Raw genomic sequence first — 25431 nt, 5'->3', positions numbered from 1 at the left:
AGTAAATACTCCAATGAGGTTATTGACTGAATCCAAATATTCTGGTTAAATAAACTCTCAGATTGAGAAAAATTAATAGCTCAAGGAAATAGCACGCTACTGCACTTCAGTGGTTTAGCAACCAGGAGATCAGAGAACAAATTAAAGGAATATTGTGGAAGAGTAGTTCCTATACATTCATAAGGGCCCCATGAATGCTGGTTCCAGCTTGAGCATTAAGCCATGCAGAATGTAAAAGAATATTTTCCATATTCATCTTTTCAAAAAATGTTTGGTTTTATTTTTAACTTTTTAATACATGTTCCTGAGCTTGACAAAAGCTTACTGGCACTATTGAAGGAATTTCCTTGTTCTTGGTTTGAGCATTGAAGTTATTTTAGGTATTTCCATCAATGATGGTGATTTATATCACTGCTCTTAAGAAAGAAACTGGAAGTAAGATTTTTGAGAACTAATTTTATTTGTAGATTGTTTATTTTCAAAGACGTTAAATTTTCAAATACCAGGACTCATGTTTTGCAATGCCACACTGCTACAGTGAAGTAGCAAATTAGGTCAGCAGCTGTCTTAAAAAACAGATGTCTATAAGTACCATCAACTCAACTACTGAGTCAAATTTAGACTGTCAGTTGAAAATTAAAATTGACAGCAATTATATTTTATAGAAGCTGGGTAAATTAGTGCCAGTCATCAGACAAAAGGCTGACTATTAGCTGATGATTTCTCCTTTCAGATCAGCATTGTCCAAACAACAGTCCCATCCCTATATGAGAACAACTGCCAGCTAGTCAAATTATTTTCCTGCACAAATAGAAGGAACTTCCACTTGATAACTTCCACTTTCAATGACAAATCCAGAAATGGACTTGGTACTCTGGCTTCAAGTTATAAGTCTTAAGCATCTGGAAGTTATTTTAACTGTTCAGTAACCTCTCTGTTTTATTATGGGAACCATCTAAGATTAAAACATTTAGGATCATTGAACACATTAGAGAAAACTGAAAAACATTAACATGAATAGTTGGGTATCTTAAATAAACTGATCTCAAATTCATATCAATGCTAACAAAATCAAGAACAAAATGGAAGCAGAACTGGTACTGCTAACAACTTTCCAAGAGGGAATGGTACTAACAACAACTTGCCCAAGAAGAGGTAGTGACAAGAATTGCTCATTTTTTTTTTCAAAATTATTTACTGGTCTTGAAGATTTTAAAAAATGGAACCATAGTTTTAGAGAGAAAGACTCATTTTACAACATCGACACTAATCTAAGGATACTTTGCCATGAAAGCAGTGAATCAAAGCACCTAAAAATTGCTCACTGTAAGTGAAATAATCCCTGACATTAAGACCTGGCTTTAAATCATAATCTGATTATCAGGTATAACCCAGGAGACGCTGCTATAAATCTGCAGTTGGTCTCATCTCACTGCTACTCCAGCACAGTCAGTTCAATTTCAGCAGCTGACAAAGATATTGTCACTGAATTGCATATGAATAGTGTGGAGAAGCACTCAAAAAGTAAAACCCTCCTTGTTATCAAAACACATAGTCATTTCCAATATATGTTTTAAACAAACTTCCTAAAGGAACAGTGAATTTAGAACCATAAACATAAAGAACATTTCACGATACTACCTTCTACTTAATTTCTGAAGAGTAAAGATTTTATAAGACCTGTTCAGCATTGGTCTGTTCAGCATTGACAGACGTGGATGAATTTATAATACCTTTTCAATAAGCAGAATGTGTTTCCCTAGCACCACTATGTCTGATCATTAGCTGTATCAGTTTAATCAAACTTCATTTTCGGTTCAAACTACTGTATAACATGAAGTTTAATTTTAACCAAGACTCCAAAGTATAAACAGAAAAAGAATGTAAATGAATCTTCTAAAATTGACAATAGCAGGTTAGACACATGCAAACAAAGATAATTTGTTAATAAGCCTGAAGTAATGAGAAATGTACTACATGATTATGTTACGTTTTATTAAAATTAGCAAGAAAATGCAGAAAACTTATCTCCCATTCTCTCTGGTTTTTTCAACACTTAAGGAAAATATTTAGTCAGCATTTCACTTATGATGCTATTTCAAAGACTCACAAAGCAAGCTGAAACAGTAATACACACAGGAAGACCAGATTTCATACCATGTGTCCCTGAGCTCGAGCTTTGTTTTCCATGGCTTCTCTCTTTCGTTGCCAGAATTCTTCAACTTGCTTTGCTCTATCTGCAGCTATCCATCCTTTTTGCCTGGGTAATTTCAATACAGCAAGATGAAAGTCTCTGAAATATGACACTATAAACACCACCACCCCCACTGTCCTCTCCCCCACACTTATTCTAACTAGAACACAAAGGGGAAAAAAGTAACTTTATATGAGTAAGACATCTTCAAAAAATGCCTTTCACCAGCCAAAATACAAGTCACACTTGCAAAAACTGGAGGAAAACAGGCTTAGTAAAAGTGAGAAGAACTATTAAAAAAATAAATCCAAACCACTGTAGTGTTGTCCTTCCAGATTCTTGTCACTGAAAGAAAAATGAATGTCAAAACAGTCTTGGCATGATTGTTTCTGGAAGTGTCTCAGCTTGTTTCATTACTGTTATAATTTGTGAAAAAAAAGATTCCTTCAAGATTTCCCTTCAGGGATGAGCAAGAACTCATCACACGAAGCAATAAGTAAGGTCAATACTGTGACAGCCTTTCAAGACTGTCCTATGTTTGCAGTAAGAGCTTCTACCTCTTAGGGAATTACTACAGTGCTCAGTGTTCTCGCAATTCCTTTTAGAGAATCTTGGGGGATTTTTTTTGTTTGTTTTCAAAGGGTCCATGAAGGAATTTTCCTACCCTAGAATTAGCCATAACAAGATGATTGTTTTTTGACAAGCTCCACCCCAGGTCAGGGACCTGCTTGGGAAGACAAGAAGGCAACATTCAGTTTACCATAACTGAGCATCCTGCAACTCTATGAGTACATTTATAACATCATAGAGAAACCAGATTCTGACAAATTTGTTAGAAGTAGACCCAGAGAAGTTTAGTACTAAAATAAAACCAAAACACTGAGAAATGGTTTAAGATATTCTAAAAATGGTAGAATGATGAGGCCTTTCCAAGGTTCCCCAAGTTTCCTTTAACTGAGGACCTTTGGGGGTTTGGCAACAGTCAGGAAGAAACTGGAATATGCTGATAGCAATAACCCATTAGACTGAGGCAGTTAAAGAAAATAATTTTGCAAAACAGGAAGCTCTAGCAATTCATAATTAATTAGCACACTAAATAAAATACTCCCATTTTATTATTTTGACCCTTCACATCCCAATCAAAAAGGAAATTAATTTTTTTCCACATGCTACAATTCATTAAAAGGAAGACACAGATAAAACCACTTTGACACAATAAAACAAACACTGCTCTGAAAAGGCAAGACAATCCACACAGGTGTTACTGGTAAAGAAACAAACACTTGCCAATCCTTGTTTACACATACCTGATTCACCAAAAATTGTTACTCTACCTTTTAACTACATATGAACTCAACTGGTGCGTACTTCAATCTGTGCAAAGGCCTGTCATGCAGCTGAGGTTTGTCACATATCATGAACCTTACAGTGTTGGAGGAGAGGTCTTTCCAAATAAACCCAAACCAAGACAGTTCTATTTGTCTCAAACCAGTCACAGGAACATCTTATCTCAAAATTTTATAAAAATGTTTTTTCTTACTCTAAAGGTGAGCAACTCATTTTCCTAAAACTAGATTTCTTCTGGGCTGCACTTCTGCCTGATACAATCTTTCAAGGCTGTTGACAGTGAATATATTTAACATTACAGTAGTGGTAGTACAATGAAGGACTTCAACTTGAAGATTTCTCAGCTTCTTCAATATATGCCCTAAATTGACTATCTTTAACAAAGTTCTTGTTATTTAAATTCTTTCTTTGAGCAAAACATCATGATCACTTGCCTTCAGCTGGAAGAATTAAGTCCAGGATGGACATACAGCTAGGCTGGCTATGACAATAAAATTGCTTCTAAGCAACATACAAATTCTTAACACATTTAAGATGCTAAGAAACAGCACCTCAATTTACAGCTAACAGTAATCCAGTCTACAAAGAGAAAAAACGCAAATCTCTACCTCTTTTGAAACTTCTGGACAGTGTTTTCATTGAGTGCTTCCAAATTCATGTATTTGAGAAATGCTGAATTGGTTTTCTCTTCCCAGTCTGTGTTATTTATAATTTGCAGCACTCTGCTATAGTTTCTCTCCATTTTAAAACATTTAAAACAGTTTATCCAGGTACAGACAAATATAATGTAATATTTTAAAATGTATGAGTCAAACTGCTTCCTAATCTAGGCAAGAGCTGGGGATTGTGTGCTTTGTGCAAAGCACTGAGAATAAACAGAGGAGGAAATACATTTAACTACAGCTGGCAAAAGATGCCTTCCAGTACTGGGTTGTACCAGGTAGGACTTTAATTATCTCACAACAGTCCAACCTACTATAAGGAATATAAAATATACCTCAAAGCTTTCAGAACTGTAATATCAATGTTAAGCATGACATTATTGCTGCAAATTTTAAAATAGCAAAAAGCCTACAATTGCAAATACATATTATATTAGAACATAAAATTGAATTAATTTAGTTTACAAGAATAAATGGTTTCTTTGGCCACTTCCTTTTTCTCACATTAACTTCATTTATTTCTTCCTCCATGGAACAGATGATTGGCTCTGCAGAAGTTTAAATAATGAAGGAGAAAATTTGTACCTCTAGGAAAGTCAGTTAGTAATGTTCACAGTACTAAACTTCCAGGAAAATGGTATTTTCCCATTTCCTAGTCACAACTGCAGAGTTCCTTGGGCAATATTATGAGATCTAAAGGAGAGCAAATAATTTTTGAACAAGCTATTTGAAAGAGTGAAAACATTAAAAAGAAAATCAGTACTTGCTTACGATCTCTTTATATATAAAAATACCCTATTTACAGTAATTAGGTCTTCTAATTCACTATTTGAATACCAAATTAGAGGCTGCACACCATTACAACACCTGGCATTCACATCTCAATGAAGAAAGCTCCTAAAAGCTTTCCACCAACAATTCTGGGATCATTCCAGATGCTTTGCAATACTACAGACACCTAGGTGCAGAGAAGGCAGGAAGAATAAGAGGATGGCAGAAAGAAGCATCTTGTCAGGCAACACAAAAAGTCAAACCATGAACAAAGTGAAGGAGGAGGCTTATGTCGTTATCTGCAACCACATGAAGCCAACAATTTTGTCTGAAATCTACTTCAGGTACATTTGCTTAGTAAACTATTTTTTCCATTATTGGAAAAGCCAAGATCTCCATTGGCTCTAAAAGAATTGTGGTCTGTGAGGGTCTAACACACAAACAGACAGCACAATACCAATGAATAGAAGTGATTTTGAGACATGCTCAACTACTAAATGAAACCAGACACAGAACAAGAATCTAACATGGAGGGACAGATTTACAGATTATCATAGTCCAACCTGTTTGCATTGGCTTGTTTAGACACTTCCTTCAATCTTTTCACTTTTTTCCTAACTGCACCAACATCGGGTAAATGCTGATGACCTGCAGGTCCCTTAGGAACTCCTGGACGTGTTCCAGGTGGAATTCCTCTGTAGATAAATATGTACAGTAACTTTCATTACTTTCATCTAAAGCAGAATACATGTAGCTTCTAATGGAAGGTAGACATACCTTTCAACAACTCCTCGGTCTTGTAGTTTAGCTCTCAACTTGGCTTCCCTCTCTTCAGCTATTCTGAAGACATTTTCCTTTTGCTGTTGCATCTGGTCAAAAATAGCATGATAGTGTTCATAGCGTCCTCTGGAAGACACAGGAAAAGGACCAACACCACCTCCACCGACATAATATGGTGCCTGGAAACCAAAAGGGGTAGGGTGGAAATCACAAATACTGCTTTTAATAGGCTCTTCCAATTTTTACCTCTTCAGAAGAATAATAATACTAACATATTCTGCAACAATTCTAAATTGGTCCTAGTTTTATCCCTGGCATGCTCCTATTTTAACAAATTACAAGGTAGATAATTTTTTTTTTATTAGGAGTCCAGAATAAAACACCATTTTAGCTTCGTTTAAAAATAGTACAGTTATACATGAGTCACCTCTCACATATTCTGGAAGTCACTGAAAATGACTCCGTCGAAGTGTAAACAGAGATAGCTAATATTACATGGCCAAAATCAGAGTTTTACCAAAAAAAAGTGATACATTCCAACTGAAGTAGTAACAAGTGACTTATAGCCAAACACACATTTTTTTTCATGAAGCTGGAAACAGTTGAGCACAGTTTTAAGTTTGCTGAATGGCACTATGTGCAGATTTATCTGAGAACCCCCACTGCCACCCAGCCTATCACTTTATTTCCATCACTAGACTTGAGATGTTTCTCTACTAAAGGTCAGACCAGGAGAACAGCCACCACAAGGCACTGCTTTGTGCAAATTATACCTGTCATTCTCAAAGCATTAGAATTCCTGCAGAAATTTTAAGTGAAAATAATGAAAAAAATAATGTTTCAAGCAGCTGTGTACAGTAATAGCCAAGGATGGATGCAGAAAATGTGAAACTGGCAAAATAAGGTTAAGGTTGTCAGCACATGCATAAAAATGTTTCCTTTATGCCTGGGGGAAGCACTCAATAGCCCATGGTAGTAAATCTATGGAATTTGTTTCAACAACAGTGTCAATCTACCTTCCAGCGTGGTCTGAAGTATTTAATATAAATTCAGACAGGTGAGTACAGATGTGACAGGTTTAAGACTGCCTGTTTAAAAGTTCTTGAAGAAACTATACTTGACAATGGAATTCACCTCACATTCTGAGTTTCAGATGTTCAGTGCTACAAATGGCTCCCCATAACCCAGATAAGAGTACTAAATCAAGGATTTATCTAGGCATTCAAACAAATATGCAGGTAGACTGTTGGTCTGTATAAAAATAACTATACAAGACTATGATTTCTACAAATAGAGGGAAAACTCTTAACTTTAGACACTATTCAAGATTTCACGTATCATTATCAGAGCTCAGTTTTCAAAATCTAAAGAAATACTAGAGAATGATCATCATTCTCCAGGCAAATGATATGAAGCAGGTGCTCATCAACAGTCTAGAGAACAGAGTCAGCACCTGCTAGAACCACAAACCCAAAGCCAAACACTTGCCACGTCTTCCTCTACTTTTCCTGAGAAATAGGTGCCAGCAATCAGACCAAAAATAAAAGAGGGCAGAATCATGCAGTGCAAGAATGACTGTTGTGCCTTTGTAAGAGGCTGTATGTCTTGTGTTATTGGAAAGCTTGAACAATGCTATTCAATGGCACTGTCAGGGAGTTGCTGGATATACTCCTTGCATGCTGGAGAAAGGAAAAAGATAATTAAGTCAAGAACATTATAATAGTATATGGAATCCTGAAATGATGGTAAACCAACAGTCTGCAGTATGACATGCACTTGACTATCCAATTTGAAGAAGACATCTCAATGATTTTTCCACCTACCATGATGTCTTACACCATTGACACTTGGTGAAAACAAACACACTCACTGGCCTCAGTTTCCCTAGATAACTGAGAATGCAGCTAACATTGCATCTGGAGCTACAACAGAACAGCTCATATGTTCACAGTAAAACTGAGTTAATCAGAAGCACTGTGGAACACACGCAGCTCTCATCCAAATGTGAGGATGCATGCATACCATGTTGTATGGGAGCTTGTATTGGTGCCTGCCAGCTTGATCGTGAAGGAGAGGAGGACAACATAGAAGCAAATTACATTTTTTCCTTTTTTTTTTCATTAAATCAGCACTTTGTAGTTTTTAAAGTCTGTTATGCTTAAGTTTGCATTTATATTTAAGCTCTACTTACATTATGTGTGGCACACATCCAAACATGATATCTATTTTGAAAGGAAATATTTAATAAGCAGCTACTGAAACCTGGTTGGTGTTTGTGTATTCCTCATTTTTGTACAGAGAATAGTAATAAAACCTCTATCCATTTTGACTTTATTGCTCAGTCAAAGCTGGCTTACAAAAATCCTAGTGAACATGTTTATGCCCAGTTTTTTCCTAAGACTCACTACCACCACAACAAATCCCTGTGTTTCAATCCGCTTTCTATTGTCAGATAGACTTACCATAGTACTACTTAAATTCCTGCACTGGCTCTGTCATCTGAAAGCAGCCAGACCCTTATAATCAACTAAGTTGATGAGACTACTTTCCAGGACAGTTCTATTTCCATGAAACTATGACATGCCCAAATAGGGAAAAGGAAACAGTCATGGGAATCAGATTAAATTATGTACAAAGTGAATAGATAAACAGTACACTGCAATAAAATGAATTAGATTTACTCAGGAATTTTTACCCCCCACCTGAACATCTTATTGATATATAGAAACACTTACATTGCTAAATAACAAGGAATGTTTAGAAACAAGTGTTTAATACTGGGAAAGAGGTCCATTACTACAATATGAAAACCTGGGAACAAAAAAAATTCAGGAACAAACTTGAATGTGAAAGAAGCTGCTCATGCATACACTCAGCACAGGAAAAGTTGCAAAAGCAGGTGTAGAAATAAGAAAGTGGTGCATGAAAACCATTACTAGCAGAGAGAGAAGAGATTCAGAAATTTAGAAACATTAAAAATGAAAATTGCATGTAATCTTCAAAAAGGCCAGGGAGGAGCTGTTACAGTCTATCTCAAATTATCCACAGATTAATAATGGACAGCCTCAAGAGTTGAGACTTGTCGAAAGAGCAAATCCTTCTGAAAAGAGAAGACCACTTCATACAATCAAAGGCGGGGGGAACACACTGCACCACATTTCTGCATCTGCTGCCAACCTTAACACCACTTCCACCTGAACCAAGCACATTCCTCCATCCTTGTTCCCTGGCTCTGTTTATTCGTTCCATCTGAAGGAGAAAACAATACAGGAAAACAAAATTCAAGGAACCACTAAGTAAAAATTGAACTTCACTCTTAACACATTTTAAACATATTTTACCCTTTCTTTTTCCAATCTTCTCATTTCATCTGCCTTCGGTAAACTGATCTGCAATGTGTAAGGATTAAACACGTTAAGGAACTAGGAAATCAAACCACTGCATGTTCGTACAAAACACACCACACCACAACGTATGTCATTAAAATTTCTATGGGGGAATAAAGAAAAATCTGAAGACTCTTGTCTACCTGCTCTCTCTGGCGTTTTTCTTTTTCAGGCAATTCTAACCTTTTCTTTTTTGAAGGTTCCTGAAAAATAAGCATATAATTTGGTATTTATTACTGAGTCATTACTCTGCCAAGTCTCTGTCAAGATGGGTTACCAATCCAATTGCTGGTGTCTATCATGAAGATTAAAATAAAGAAATCATTGCTGTATAATGTTTGGGAAAAAAGATGAGGAGGAAAGGTTTGAATGTTGTATGTTGTCATTCTTGCCATGGACTCAGCTTTTGCTCAGTTTGAAAACAGATGATTTCATGATAACTCAAATGTTTTCCTCCTTTTTTTTACTGGAGTAATTTTCATCAATGGGGTTGGAAATGCCTGCATGAAAGTTGAAACTTCAAATTAGCATGATGTCAGAATGAGAGAAAAATTCTATCAGAAAACATATTCTTAAAGTCACAACTGAGCGTGCACTAAATGGGGTTTAAAATACTTGATTATTCAGGAGGTTTGAAGTGAAAAGCACTGCTAGGATATAGGGGTATGTGTTCATCCTGTACTAAAACTTCTTCAAAACCTGAAGGCAATAATTTTTAAATCAGTTTTGTCTTATTTTTTCTTCTTTGGTAGCATCACGCTTCATTACAATCCTTTCTTTATAGAAACTCTTTGAGGGGGTCTAGATATTAAGATTCTCTTACTTGGAAGGTTATCCTGGGGCTCTTTTGCTTAATATTTCACTTGGTTCCAACTCTAACTAAGGTTCTTGTTACCTATGACAACACAGTCACCACTGAATACCTGCTAAAGAAGTAGCTATGGTTAACAAAATGTGCTGTTTATTCTAATCTTCTCAAAAAAGCCATCATTACTTTTGAAGCTTTTTTTTTTCTGACCATACTAGAACACACAGAGCTTCACAGCATTTTCTTTTGACAACATTCAATCCTGTCAAATGGATAATTTAAAATCAAGTATTGCAGATGCTGGAAACCTTTAGAGACTTGTAATAATAGAATGTTAATGTAGTATTACTAATTGGAGGAGACAATTGTTACACACGCCTCTGAAAAGCCAGCTAAGAGCTGCAAGCTCAGACTGAGAAGAAAATTTCCATTTTAAGTTGTAGCCACTGTTTCTATCCTCCATCTTATGGGGTATCATCCCTAGGTACAACTCACAAAAACACTGTCCTAAAATAGCAGCATTACTGACTCCTTCCATGTAGGAAGAGGATATTTCCTCAGTCTCTCCCCTGCCACATCAAGTCTCAGGGTAAGCTGGGTAAGTGTTGGCTGGTGAAACCCGTGACAAAGACCCATAGATGGCTTTGCAACCAAGCCTTAAAACGCATAAACCTTGTGATTTCATAAGGACACACAAGAAGTCTGCACTCTCCCTTTCTTGCTTTTTCAAACTGTGTTTCAAGAGCCAACAAGGCTTGTGTGATCAACGAGCTTTTCTCTAAACCTCTGATAACTGTTGAACTTCACAGATAATTTGTATCTCCAGGATAATTTTCTATCCACCAACAACTTCCCCAGATGGATAGAGATCCTACTGCTATGTTCCCTGGAGCGCCATGGGAGAAGGGAAAAAAAAAAAAACCCAACCAAAAATAAACCCCACAACAACCATGTTACTTATTCAGAAGAAAATCTCAACTAGTTCTCTTGCTGAAGCAGCAGCCTCTTGGTTCTAGTTGTCTGGCATGTGCATATAGCTCAAAACTAGCTGCAGCAAAAACAACTCCTGACTATGCAGTAATTAATGGAATAAAGAGAGAAAATAAAAGTTTTATGTAATCAGGAATACTAAGAAGACAAGAGGAAGAAAGATTAGAAGTACTCTATGACAGTATACAGAAAACGTTCTCATTAGCTCATGAAATTACATCTGGGAAACTTCTCTTTCAATTACACAGTATCTCTGCCTAATAACACTTCGTAAAATGGTTAGAAAAAGTTTGCCTGTTTTTTAAAAAATTTGAAATTATTTTGGAACAAAGAGAAAAGATGCAAAGGTTCCAGTGTCAATGATCTTGGTATACCTGACAGGCTTCCAATATTCCTATGAGTGGTTAACACCAACAAAGCAAATGAAAATACACAAATGTAATTCAGCCTTGGAATTAAAACCCAAGCCTAAAGTAGCCGTTTACAAAAATTATATTAAAACCAACTAAACAAACAATCAATAATGAAGCAAGCCAAGCATTTAAACTACTAGTTCTACTTTCTCTGCAGGTGCATGAGGCATGTCCACATATCAAGACATTTTGAAAAGGAAGGCACAGTATTTAAATAAGGCATGAACAAAACAGCTCAATTTAACTAACTTAGCTTCTTACCTGTCTAATTTTAGTCAATGGCTTCTTCTCATTAGGCTTTTTAGGTGCACCACAAGACTTCCTGATAGTTAAAGGCACTCCATATTTTGCAGCAGGTTTGGTAATTTTCTGAGCTGGTGCAACTGAAGTCAGTGCTGGTTCTTGAACTGGTCTTTGAGCTGAAAAGAAGAAAAACCCCACAATAAAAAAAACAACTGGTTTCTGGTTTTGAGCTACCCAGGCTGGCCAGCAAGTGGTATTTCCCTTTCCCAAAGTCTTAGAAAGCAAAACTAGAGAAAAATGGGTGAACTGTGTGTCAGGGACCAAAGTTGTGTCTGAGGCCCTGCCATATTTGGTTTGTTCTTATGCACATCCACAAGACAATGGGGAAAACTTTGTTGTGTAACTGGTGGGAACTTGACCCTTGAAAGAGAAACATTGGGTTGGTCCATTAGTGGGAACTTAACCTGTGAGAGAGGAGCAATGCACAATAGAGCTGTTGTTAGCATGGAGGTGGGATCATAAGCCACTGCAGCCTCATCTCACATGCTGTAGCTGGAAAAATTCCACTCCTGAGGAGAAGCCTTGAGGTGTGGGTCTGGGGTTGAGGGGTGACAAGGACTGGATGCACACCTGAAGGTGCACTGCCTGCCCCCCGGCATGAGCACCATGCCCTACACGTCCTTTGCCTGCCCAGCAGCTTTGCAGGAACCAGGGGTCGGTATCTATTATTTGCTACTGCTAGCAATAAAAGAAAACTTGCTCTGGAGTCACAGCTGGGATTCAGGCTTGGTGTGCATGGGCATCCTCCTGAACCCCCAACAAACCACTAACATTTCATTCACATTAGCTGATACATTAGCTTGCCTAAGTTTGATGTTTGATAAGAAACAGAAGAAAACAATTCCTGTGCTTTTACATTTTAATCCTTCAAGCTGGATAACTGACACTTCATTCAGCTGCCTTGCTCAACTGCACAGAGCTCATGTACACAGGGAAGAGGTCTCCTAATGGAATGGAGAGACAGGCCCTTCTCCACTAACAACAATGAACTGAAACCTGGAATGCTAATGTCACCAGAAGATGAGTTCTAGAAGAGCTCCAATGGCCTTCAAGGATACTGCTTTCCCCATAGAGTTCCTGAACATACACCAATATTGTGGGTTTGATCCTGGGTTAGCAGGGTTCTCTTACCATAGAATAGGAGCAACACTATCAAAAGACACCAAAGCCCTTGCTAGAGCATCAGATAATTACAAGGAAATAAAATAATTGGGAAGGAAATCTAGGGGGAAAAAAAGGCAAACTAATGCAGTAAAGTGAAGTAACACCATCTTGACAGAATTAATCTTTGTTACCACTAGCAGAAATTTTACTGAATTAGACTGAAGCCAGGGCTTTATCCTGGAATCTCTAATGAAGCATCCCACTTTTTTTTTTTTTTTTTAAGAAATCATACTTCTCATTAGCCATTTTTCATTACTAAGGGATAAAAATAAGTCATACAATCATAGCATATGAATTAGTTCCATTATTTGCAGTCTACACTGTCTCTTTAAATTTTGGAAGTGTAGAATACTGCAAGAGGAAAAAGTACACTTAATATATTATAGGCCCATAGCCTCTATTTGCATCATTTGTACCCAACACACATCCAGCTCCCCAGGGGAGGGGAGGAAATTGCTTCTTCTTTTTTTTCCTGAAAATCCTACAGTCAGGTATGAGAGCACACAAAAAAAAAAAACCAAAACGAGTAAAAAACAAAGTTACATACATGATCTTGACAGAGCTGAAGGGAAAAGTAGTGTAGACATCAACTTACCCGGTGAAGCATGTGGTCCAAACTTGTGGAAAGTTTTGTGACTGAATTCTTCTGCAATAAGCTAAACAAGTGGAAGAATTACTCAATAGTACCTTTGACAAAGCTAGGAATAACTCATTTTCAGACAAATGTGCCATTGGCAGTAAGCATCTAACTAAGAGCATTTACTGTAAATTACACAAAAATAAATACTCAACTATGCATTGAATCTAGTATTACTAGAATCTAGTATTACCAATATGGAGCTGGAGTATTTTCAAACATTTTTGACATAATTACTCAAGTAATTTGAAAAAGCAATTTAGTCTGACTTCTGTGTGGCACATGTTATCTCATTTATGAACGAGCTAAGAATCTAGGAAAAAAGTTAATGTGAGCATCAACACAATTTTTATGCATAATTAATTTTAGATTTCTGAGTAGCTGCCAAAGTTCACCTCAATTTCTCATACAGCTAGTGTCAAAAAATAGTTCTTTAAAAATGCTTGCAGTTTTAAAGAGTTGCTATCCTTATCAAGATGGGAAGATGACCACATATGTGGGTATCTGGAAAGACACATATGGTGTGCTGTAAGGCATATAAAATTAGCATAATGAAATACGGAAAGCAGTCCTACTGAGGTGAAAAATTTGAGACTAGACTAAGAATATTCAAATATTAATAGTCCATCATCTTAAATACTGTAGGTAGTTCTGAACAAAACATCTCAAAACCTATATAGTAGAAGTGAAAAGTATTCAAGGAAGAGCAGCAAGGATAAATGAAAAGTGTCAGTTCAGGAATAGTCTTTACAGAATCTTGAACTACTGAGATTCCTTTGATTTGTACCAGTCAGTTACAACAGATGTTGAGGAGTTAAACCTGAAAAAAAAACCCCAAAACAAGAACCAAAGGGCAGAACTTAGGGCTCTGTACATAATGGCAAAACAAATTTTTAATCTGGAGAGTCTGGCATCAAAGATTCTGTGAACCAGAAGGCACACAGTTTCCTACAGTTTCTTAGTAATGGTATTTCAATTATCTTGAAGCTTTTATTTGAGTGGTAAGCTGTAGCAACTGAATTATGATCTTTGCACGATAACACCTTTACTGACAGAAAAGAAACCTGACTCTTCAGTATCTTTTAAAGAGCCCCCTCTCCTTTTTAAAAATTGATGCTAATTTAGATCTGCTCTTTAATGCAACTTGGTAACTATGAAGCTAAAGAAAGAATTTACATAAAACTGGAAGATTGATTTCCTGATATTTAAAAATGGGATTTCAGCAGCAGTTGCAACATCCTGAAGATGAAATAATGAAATGAAATAATTTTTAAGCTGAGACTAAGGAAAACAGAGGACAACAGTACTAGCTATGGATGATACTGCAAGAAAATAAGCATTACAGCTGTATCACAGAATGACCACCTCCTGCTGAATATGAATGTACCAGACTGATATATTTCGTAAAAGGCGCTTTCTGTGTGGGGTTTTTTTTGGTTGTTTCAAATATTAGATAACACCTCTAAGTCACACACAGCGGTAGTACAGTGTGAAAAATTGCACCTAAGTATTCATACTCCATCTAGAACAAATTGGTATCACCATCTGGAGATACAGACAGCCTATTACTAATTATACTTTGACTGACTAACTCCAAATAAAAAGTTAATATCCATTCCAGTTCCTGGAAACAAGACCAGACCAAACTATTACTGTTTCAATGTTAGAACAAACTTATCTGTAACGATTTCTGAATTTTACCTTTCTTTGGGACTTCAATCTGAAGTAAGTTGAAAGTCTATTTCAACATAGAAATTCAGAAATTTCAATTATATAAGGCCTTTTCCAGACATTTCTTCAGTCGTGAGTTAGAATCTATTAGAATTATTTATACTGCACTTCCTCCATTTCCTTTCTCTTCTATATTTATTTACCTCATATCAGTACTATTATTCACTTGTTAATCTTGATCTCTTTTGACTAGATTCATATTAAAATGAAATTATTAGATATAAAATTATATGAATAGATTTTAAATAGAATAGGAAGCAACTTCTTTGAGGGTATATACACATGATACATTTAAACCTCAAGAAATTAAAAGATTATTTTACTTGGCATTATTTTCCACAACAGGCTCTCAGGTCATTCTAAATTACAAACAAAAAATGGATTGAAGAGATACTATACAGCAACAAGGCTGAAATAATTGACAGCAGCATTTTATGAAAAGATACATATCTAAACAAATCATCTCAGTGGTGATTCCTCACGATATAGAAAAACACACAAAACAATTCACTTCAGAAAATGCCACTTTAGATTTACTTACGGAAACTACCAAACACTTAATAATTTGAGACTTTTTTTTACAGTTCATGGTAAAACTAGTTTTTCCACAATTGACCCTGTCTATAAGAGCTCTAGGGAAAACTATTACTCTAGTTTTCCATGTAACATTAGAATAAAGAAAAAGCCAAGTCCTATGATGTTTTTAGGAAAGTTAGAATTAAAACTAACTCCATACCTCTGGTGTGAGAAATTTTTCAACCCGTTTGGCTATAAAGTTTTTCTCCAATATGGAGTTTACTGATGGTCTATTCCTGGGATTCCTTTTAAATAGCTGTGACAGCAGATTACGTAGGTCGTAGGAATAATGCATAGAAACAGGAGGAAAAGGCCCAGAGATTATCTTCAGGACCAAGTTCTTCATGTTACCGGCTTCAAACTGTATCACACAAAGAACAGAACAGTTACTCTTATCACCTGTCCATGTCCAAGGCTGCACATACAGATGATGAGGAAACGAAGCTAACAGTGCACCTCCCTTTGCCTCAACATACACATTTTCAAGGTCAACACCAGCAGTTCAAAATAATCTGTTGCCAAGTATCCAAATTAAAATTCTTATTAAAAACACATCACAATACAGGTATTTCATACTATGGAGACACAATATGCTAACAAGTAATTACTTGCCTCCAGGTCTAGATTGACAATGATATATAACTGAGGAAAAAATAATTATCTGCTTGATCTCCTCTTCCAAAGGCTTTGAACCACAACATGCCTTCTGCCTTTTTTAGCAACCCCCCATTACAAATGGCAGTATGTGAAGTATTCACACTCGTTCAGGGTGAAATATGCTCAGACTTCAAGGGAATGCTCAGACTTCAGTTTAAGCTCAGGTAACAGAGAGCACCATTTCAATTCCCTTGTACAATAAAAAGAAAACAGTATGTATTACCCAGCTTACAGAAAACAAATTGTTGACATCAACTCTCAGAAATTAAACACTGTCAGCAGTGCTGCCACATAAAAGACCAAGCAAGAAGAAATTACAAAAGCTTGAAATAAAATTAAATCCTTATCCCTTGAAAATAGTTCCTTCCATTTTCATGTTGTTATAATCTTTTTCTTTTAATAAAAATAGCTACTAAGAAGCTCCAAACAAAACAAAATCCAGAAAAAAAAATCTGTGGACAGGACAGAAAAAACCCCAAACATTTTCTTCCCTTCCTAACTGAAAAATGGATGATGAAGACATAGTCTTCAAACTATAACACACATAGATAGAAGAAGAAAAAACTGGAAAAAGGCAACCCTTCCACCTTGGGAGTTTTTTCTAAGCACTATTTCTGTTCTAAACAGAAATACATTAATCCATCTGCAAAAAAGCAGAATCCAAATTCAGATTTTCAATGAAGGTTTCAATGGATTAAAACTTTTTTGGAATAAAACCTAACCCAACCAAAAACCCCAAACAACAATAACAACAAAACCAACAAAACCCCAAACCAACCAACCAAAAACCCCTACAAATGCCCCCACTATTCCTAGTATCCTTTATTATAACACCTAACAATTTTTTCAGCTAATACAATCCATTGAAAACAAAAGTGCCAAGACAGCTGAGAGACTGGCATGGAGCAAAACACCAATGAAAAGTGTTGGTTGGCACAGGAAGTTGTGATCAAAACACTGAAGGTAATTCTCAAAGAGCTGCCATGAAAGCATTTCATCAACTAAAATATATCTGCATGACATCAGAAATAAATTCTGTCTGAAACCACTATTCTTCTATAGACACACGAAGTTTCTACTCACCGCATGTTTCAGTGTACACATTTCATAGAGAACACAACCAAGGGCCCAGATATCACTAAATCAAAGAGAACACATTATTTTAACACTTAGTTCTAGGTTAACATTGCCAGTTAACTTGTATCTGTGAGATCTGTCTCTGAAGAGCAAAAGGGTGGATTTTTGAGTATGCACAAGCCCCCCCACATGGACTTCTTTGACCTTGCAAAACCCCAGGGAAACAAAAATCCCTAAACTAATTCAACAACCAAAATAAGGCCACCCTGAAAATCAGATGATGCTATTTTGGCTTCTGATTTAGAACCATCTCAGCCACAGAAATCAGACAAAATATGGACAAAGGCTTTTTTCATTTAAATATATACATTTGCCTGAGGTCTTTGAATTAAACAAACAAAAACAAAAAACACCTCATCACCTAACTCAGCAAATACAATTCTCAAAGTCAATTTATTCTGTTCAGCAGTGACTAAACTTACCCTCATTCATTACAGGATTTGGACACCATTGGATAATAAACCCCATGTAGAAGAAATTAAAGGGAAGGAATTGTAATAATTTTTATCTCTTAAGAAAACCATTGAAACGAGTACAAGGCACTCACAGCAATGAACGCAACCACTTGGCTCTGTGGAAGGGTAACTTACTAACATTTAATTATTACCATTTAATTACATTGGGGACACTGTTACCAGGTACAGTCTGCTGCCAGGGCAGCAAAGGTGTAAGCAAGGTATCTGGAGCAAGCTGAGCCACCCATCTATGCACATCATGTGTGCAAATAATCAAATTGCTGTGTTTCATCCTTAACAGAGTTTCACTTTGGTAGTGCATAAACAAAGGCAGTACAACCACTGTGCAAACAGGCAAAAGTAGAGCCATAATTAAGAACACAACCAGATTTAGAGCTTGGAGCATTAAGCTAAGTCATCTCTCCATGACATTGCTTTCTACTTCAGACCTACCTATAGAGGTACAACCTCTACAGTGAAGCTCAGTACCTACTTGGGTAAGAGACAAACTAACAGACGCTCACCATCATTTGATTGGAACAGCTTTAAATTCCTAAAAGAGCTTATTTTCTTTTTACTAAAGAGGTTTAATAAAATCCTTATTAGTACCTTTTATTGTTGTAAGGCTTGTTCTGGCATATTTCAGGTGACAAATAGTACGGTGTTCCTATGCAAGTGCGTGCCAGCTCTGCAGTACTAAGAGAAAAATAAGGATGGATGTTAACTGGTTAAATCACATGAAGTGCACAATTGTGTTTTCCTTGATCAAAGCAATTTAAATTAATTGAAAGGAAAAACAGTATCAAAAAGGAGTTACCTGTTCAGAACTCTGGCAATTCCAAAATCTCCCAGCTGTATTGTTCCATCTTTGGTTAAAAATATATTCTTGACATAGAAATGTTAAGAAGTCTGTTAATTAAAATATTCATACAATTGCACACTTTTTGTTCTCTACATGTTTTGAGAAGAAAATTTTTTACCATTTAATCTCTCTGAAGTCATTGTTACTGACTACTATGGAACAGCAGACTTCTACAACTCCTACTTCATTAATATGAGAAAACACTTCTTTCACATTGTCAAACATGATCTTTTCTGTCCCCACACATAAATACATGAATAACACCTGTAGCTTCATCTAATAGCCTCATCTGTTTGTATAAATATGTAAATCTCCTGCAGACTGAAGAAGTGTTTCCATTATTAGAAATGTTTCCATAAACAAACTAGGAAGATATGAATGCAATCATTTTGAAAGACAATTCAGTCGAAAAATAGCCACCTACATACCTGTGACTTTATGTCCCGATGCAAGATTTTTCTATCATGTATGTGTTTTAGTGCTAAACAGATTTGTACAAACCAATCCAGAATCTATTAATAAAAGAAAATGCAACATCAGCCTCATCATTTATCCGAAAACTTCCCCCTTACAAGATATTATCAAATCAGACTTTAATTATAACTGGATTTTACCCTCCTCCCCCTCTTACCCACTACATTTATACCAAAGAATAATTAAAAACTTAATAGTACTGTCCTATAATGCAAACCTTTTAATGAAAAATGCTTATTACCCAAATTTGATATTAAGCTTGAGACTACTATTTTCATTGTCTATTATAAACATAGCAGAGGTATGCAACATGGATTTGATTGGCTAAAATGCCTAAGATGTGGAACTTGCAAATTTTAAGATTGCACTTTTGCTGTAGCCAATAGAAGTCTTTGGCACTCAATTAATCGACCAAGAGTCCAAGAGCCTACTGATGCTCTCAGAAACTTACGCTACATAATTTTGTGTGTCTTACCTTAAAAAGAAAAATATTACAAAGTAGACTTTGATGAGAAAAACAACAAATGTCTAACTTAAAGATTATGAACAAGCCAACAATACCCTTTTTTGGGTAAATTTGCAAAACACACAATTTAAGAAGTGACTAATGACAAGAACTTTGCCATGTGTATAGTAGTTTTACATTCACTACTTAGAAGTACATACATGACAAAATTATAGTATAATGCAAGACATAATTTTCACTTTTCCATTTGAAGTCCTTCTTGTAAAAAGTGAGGTCAAATTGGAAAATTAAAATATTACAAATTATATCTCAAATGTTTCGTATACTACTAAGACTTTCCAATCCCAGGAAAATTGAGATCCTACTGGACACAGACACAAACAGATAGAAACAATTTATAAATAAACATATCAGTCCGAACGAAAACCCCACCCTGAATCCTACATAACTTATTTTTACTTAATTTAATCAAAACTGTACTTAAAATCCTCTCATTTATTCCAAACTATGTCACTTCTTTCACTAAAAATTACTTTATAACCAGTTTTGTGGCAAAAGAAAATGTATTGGAAGCATATCAGCAGAATATTAAATTTTTATTACTGGCAAAATGAACATTTGAATGATGCCAAATCCATATTTCCATATTTCATATTATTATACTAACAAAGTATATAATTTTATACTTACGACACATGAAAATCAGTATTACAATACAAAAATCCTATGCCACTACCTCTTTAAAAACTTTAAAAATTATATCAGAGGTTTAAGGATATTCATGTTGTCTTTCAGTATTTTTCATGTCTCAGATTTGGTTTACTTCACAAGAGATCCAACTTTTAAAAACATCTTACACAGAGACAAAATCTCAAGTAACATACCCAGGACTTCCAACCATATTTTCTTTCTGTGTGTTTTTTTTTTTGGTGCAGTTGGGTTTTTTGTTTGTGTTTTGGTTTGGTTTTGCTTTTTAATGATGCTACATTGACCAAGAGCAACCAGAATGACTGTTTGAGAATCTCCTTTTAGATTAAGCAACCACACCTCTAACCTGAACCAAAACAATTTCAAATTCATGAAGAAGTATCCTGCAACAAACACTATCACAGCAGTTTGCTGTTACCTGATCTTCAGAGAACAGGATTCCTTTCTGGGCATTTATCTTTTTAAATAGGTCTCCTCCTTCACAGTAATCCATCACTATGTACAGACAGCCATTTTCTGTAAAGTAAAAGACAAAGTATTTCAAAAAGACAAAAGCAAAACCCTTCCTTACTTAATTTTCTAAATATCTTCACCACAGTCACAGAAAAAGCAACAAAAATTTACTTTTTCACATGCAGCTTTGGATATAATTTATTAGTCTATTTTTTCAAACTTCAAGCAAAAACATGTTTATTATTTTGAGTTTCAAAACCTGATTTTTCCATTTTGGTAACATTGGACTATTTTGATAGGGAGGGAGAAGAATTACATGTACTGAACCAATGTTCCAACATAGTGTTCAAAACCACTATGAAATTAAAGGCATCATTTTATCAACACAATATAAAACCAATCCTTAAACTTTTTTCAAACATCCTATAGATCCCCCTACCCTAAAAGGATCTTATGCTGTCTCTATTTGCCTTCTTCTTTCTTGGAATTTTACCTGGACTTGCCAGAACGTGACAGCCATCAGCTTTCATACTAGACATGCAGTTTATTTCAGTCTGAAGAACAGTTAGAGAACTTCCAGCAAACAATGAGAGATGGAAACAATTATTTTCTCTTTTTTGAATGAAATCTCAGGAGACTTCGAAAACCCCATGCAAGTTTTCAGTAGGAGGTATGAACAAACATAATACATTTCATTCAAAGTTATGGTTTTCCCAGTTACTGATGAAAAAACAGATAAGGCAGAAGCAAATTGCAAGTTGCCAAAAGCGTAAGAACTACACTACTCACATACTAGGCATGATTTTGAGAAGAGATGAATAACTGCAGAAAATCACTCACATGCTGGTCAAAGGAAAAAGAACTCCTATTTTATGAAAAAGTTAGTCACAACACTTAAAAACCTTTGAATTAAAACAAATTGAATCATCTAAGTCACTTAAATTTCACTCCCATAGAACACTTCTGAAATCTGCCTTTCAAAACATCAAACCCTTAAAGTTTCTCTGTTTGGGTATTTTATTATTATCTTTAATTAGTGTAATTTTAAAAGATGATTCTAAGAGTCTAGATTTCTTGCATAGCTATTGCTGAAATAATTTTCTTCTATGAACTTTATATTCAATGTATTCAAAGTCAATGTGTTCTGGCAATAAAGATGCAACACAAAGTCTTGTGAATTATAGATTACAGGATCTACCTTGTAAGAAAAAAGCAGTTTTAAAGAACAGCCCTCTACCACAAGGAAGAGAGCAGTGTGTATCTATAAACCAGAAGCGTGGCTGTGTAATATGATTATGTCACAAAAATCTAATTTAATGAAAAGACAAAGTGAAAGCCCCAGGCAAACTACATAAGAAAGTCAGGAGAAAGGTAGGAAAGAAGAGACCAAAATCTCTAAACAGCAGTTCAAATAATATTTAGGAACTTTTATAATAGGCTTTTGGAATCTTTTTTATGTTCTGCCCATTTCCCAAGACATTCACTGTGAAGACAACGTAGAATTATATTTCTCCTTCCTTCGCTGCCTGATGAAGTAAACAGTCCCATCTATTTTCCCAGCTCTGAAAGCAACTATATGGTTGCAGTTACTGAAGACTGCACTCTATGACAACAGACTTGGACATAAAACTGCTCTTGCTAGGTTATCAATATCCAAATTTAGACTGTAATTTAACCTACACAAATTTAACCTACACAAGCATTCCAGTTGCTAGGGTATATTCAAGGAGACTTATGCTCTGGAGAAACAAGAGAATATCTTTCATTTAAGCATCAACAAAACCAGTGCATGTAAGGTATAGTGATAAATATTTATTTGTTGCCCTTTTTCCTAAACTACAAATTCAGGAAAATTATTTTTAAACGTGGATGGGAATTCTGAAAAAAATATGAAAAATAACAGAAGTAAGTAATAAAGGTATGAAAAATACTGATTAAAGAGAGAAAATTCCCTGACTTTTAGACTACGTGCAGTAAGAAGTGCACAGAGTCACTCACGTTACTTCAGGTTTTACAGTATTAGTTCATCTTACCTTCAAATGACTCCCTATACAGGACAATATTTGGGTGTTTCATGTTAGCCAAAACAGCAACTTCTCTCCTTGATTCTTCTCTCTCCTTATTTGACATCTTCAGAAGGAAAATAATGATTTGTGAGAAGTACAAAAAGAATGGCTCAGGAATTTATTAATAACAATGACTTACCTTAGAGATGTTTATTTCTTTAATGACATACTGTTGGCCATTTTCTTTAGCTTTGACAAGTATTGCTTTCCCAAAGGATCCTTCTCCAATCTTCCGCACTTTGATATATTTATCCATAGTTCTCGTCTTAAGGCATCCTTACTTGAGTACTGGAAAAACAAACCAACAAACACAAAAAAACCATGAGCATATTTAATTAGGTGTACTTAGTGATTTAACCTGATCAGGGCATGATATTTTTTCTAACACAAAATGTTGATCCATTTGTCTCTTCAGCTGATCTTCTGTAAATCATCTATTCTTAGTCTCAATTCTATTTTGGTACAGTTGGCTCATTTTGGGCCAACATGGGCTGCACAACTAAAACTTGTTTCATCTTTCATTTTGACTAAAAAGAATCTGTTTTGTCTTTAAATAAACCAGTGCAATCAGTGCCAAGGCTTCTGATTCATCTGGCACACAAGCATAAGAGCTATGGCACCTGGTTAAAAATGTTTCATTCAACTTTACTTGGAAGAAACACAATGGAAGTGAGGGGAATTCCAACGCATTATTTCTTAAGAAGCACTAAATGCAGCTTTTTTATCCCTATGATGAAGCCAAAAATGGCCTGAATTCAACAAATCTCCATCATGTCTCAAATCATTATTCAGTACAGAGAGGTGTGGCCTTAAGCCTGACTGAAAGCCTCTTTTAACATTGCATATAAAACAAATAATCACAAAATGACACAGATCCCTATTTTTCATGTACTATCTGACCATTTAGACTATCTTTTCAGATTAAAAGGAGTACTCAAGTGAATTTTTATAGTGTTTAAGATTCAATTTAAAAAATACTTTGGTAAAAACGGGACACTAGGGAGCAGCAAGCAGAAGCTATGGCAATATAGAGATGTGTCAGAACAGCACAGTGAAAGGGCAAAACAAAAACTAAAGTGACAATTATCCAAGCAAATTCACAGTAGACTAAAAGATTATATTTTTTAAAGCAAAAAGAACTTCCATGCTCTGAGGAAGTTTCTATAAGCTGAAAAAGACAAAAGTGTCTTAAGATTTTCCTCACTTAAGCCTCACTTGCAAGAACTAACAGAATTTCTGCTTTGTTGTACCCAGCTTCCTTCCAACAGGAGATCCTAGTAACTTAGAGCCAAACCTCACACACATCACAGCTCTCACAATCAGGATCTCTCCTTAATTTGAGATTTTAATTTTTTTTAACAGAATTACCATGTACTAGACACAGATGCTGCTTAACAGGACCTATACCATGAAAGGAGACCAAAATGAATAAGCCTGATTAGCATAGCAAGACAAAACAAGAGAGATCTAAAGTAATCTGTTCTGCAAAAGTGGAGATGCAAAGCCTACTAAGACTAAGCATAACTACCAGGAAAGTAAAAAGTTAAAATTACAGGCCTGCAGTGTTTTGGTAAGGTTCATTTTTTATTTTCTTACAGTACATAAAAGTAGTTTAACATAAAGTTGCATTTCTAAACATAAGAAGGTCTTGGTACTAACTTCAATATTCTCTTTCAGGCAACAGTAAAAGCACAGCAGGCAGGAGACAATTTGAACTCTGCATGACTCTACTGAATTTCTCTTCCTACCCTACTTCACGAAACAAGCAGAGTTGCTCTACAGTTCAAACAGCTGCGTTAGGCGTAGCTTAGGTCTGCCTCTGCATGCTGCTCCGTGCCAATACGAATGGGCAGTACCCAGCCTTTGAGTGAGAAGTTACAGTTCAGTCAAAGCGGGTATATCATTTTCCATGAGTTAGATCGCTTATTTTTACATTTGGCAAGGGAAAAACAGGCGTCCAGAGGAAGGACATCAGCGCTAATAGGGCGCTGTCTTTTCAAGCCCAGGGCAGCAAGTCAGTTCGGCAGTACCCAGCCTTTGAGTGAGAAGTTACAGTTCAGTCAAAGCGGGTATATCATTTTCCATGAGTTAGATCGCTTATTTTTACATTTGGCAAGGGAAAAACAGGCGTCCAGAGGAAGGACATCAGCGCTAATAGGGCGCTGTCTTTTCAAGCCCAGGGCAGCAAGTCAGTTCATCGGACACGCAGAAGAGCGGCGCAAGTCACACCCCGAGGCAGCCCGCCCGACCGGAGAGCACGGCCTGGCCCGGGCCGAGCGTACAGACAGGAGCAGGGCAGGGGCCGGGCTGGGCCGCGCTCCGCAGTGGGCCCCGCCAGGCCACCGCCCCCGCACAGCCCGAGCAAGCCCAACACCAGGGCGAGGGCGCGCC

The 25431-nt window shown here is 36.1% G+C and overlaps 1 protein-coding gene across 12 annotated transcripts in view; it reads right to left on the bottom strand.

Annotated features, from left to right (window-relative positions):
• NEK1 (NIMA related kinase 1) overlaps positions 1–23330 on the bottom strand; it is a 41098-nt gene extending 17768 nt beyond the window's left edge. For 6 of the 12 annotated variants that reach the window (XM_031059532.1, XM_031059580.1, XM_031059642.1 and 3 more), the window contains exons 1-16: positions 23180–23330; positions 23008–23104; positions 20940–21037; positions 19302–19385; positions 18829–18896; positions 18621–18707; positions 17503–17557; positions 15923–16123; positions 13414–13474; positions 11613–11770; positions 9284–9343; positions 9096–9143; positions 8932–9003; positions 5752–5933; positions 5538–5669; positions 2158–2260 (exon numbers count right to left, since the gene is read on the bottom strand). In XM_031059532.1, coding sequence (XP_030915392.1) covers positions 2158–2260; positions 5538–5669; positions 5752–5933; positions 8932–9003; positions 9096–9143; positions 9284–9343; positions 11613–11770; positions 13414–13474; positions 15923–16123; positions 17503–17557; positions 18621–18707; positions 18829–18896; positions 19302–19385; positions 20940–21037; positions 23008–23104; positions 23180–23296 — 1623 coding nt within the window. In that variant the 5' untranslated portion in view covers positions 23297–23330. The remainder of the gene's footprint in view (positions 1–2157; positions 2261–5537; positions 5670–5751; positions 5934–8931; positions 9004–9095; positions 9144–9283; positions 9344–11612; positions 11771–13413; positions 13475–15922; positions 16124–17502; positions 17558–18620; positions 18708–18828; positions 18897–19301; positions 19386–20939; positions 21038–23007; positions 23105–23179) is intronic. The other 6 variants (XM_031059843.1, XM_031059894.1, XM_031059941.1 and 3 more) reach the window with 3 other exon arrangements.
• Between the last annotated feature and the right edge of the window lie 2101 nt (positions 23331–25431).

Source organism: Geospiza fortis, unplaced genomic scaffold (assembly GCF_000277835.1).
Source record: "Geospiza fortis unplaced genomic scaffold, GeoFor_1.0 scaffold40, whole genome shotgun sequence".
Taxonomy (NCBI): domain Eukaryota; kingdom Metazoa; phylum Chordata; class Aves; order Passeriformes; family Thraupidae; genus Geospiza; species Geospiza fortis.
The sequence above is the reverse complement of the archived record's forward strand: the minus strand, read 5'-3'. Positions and strand labels throughout refer to the sequence as shown.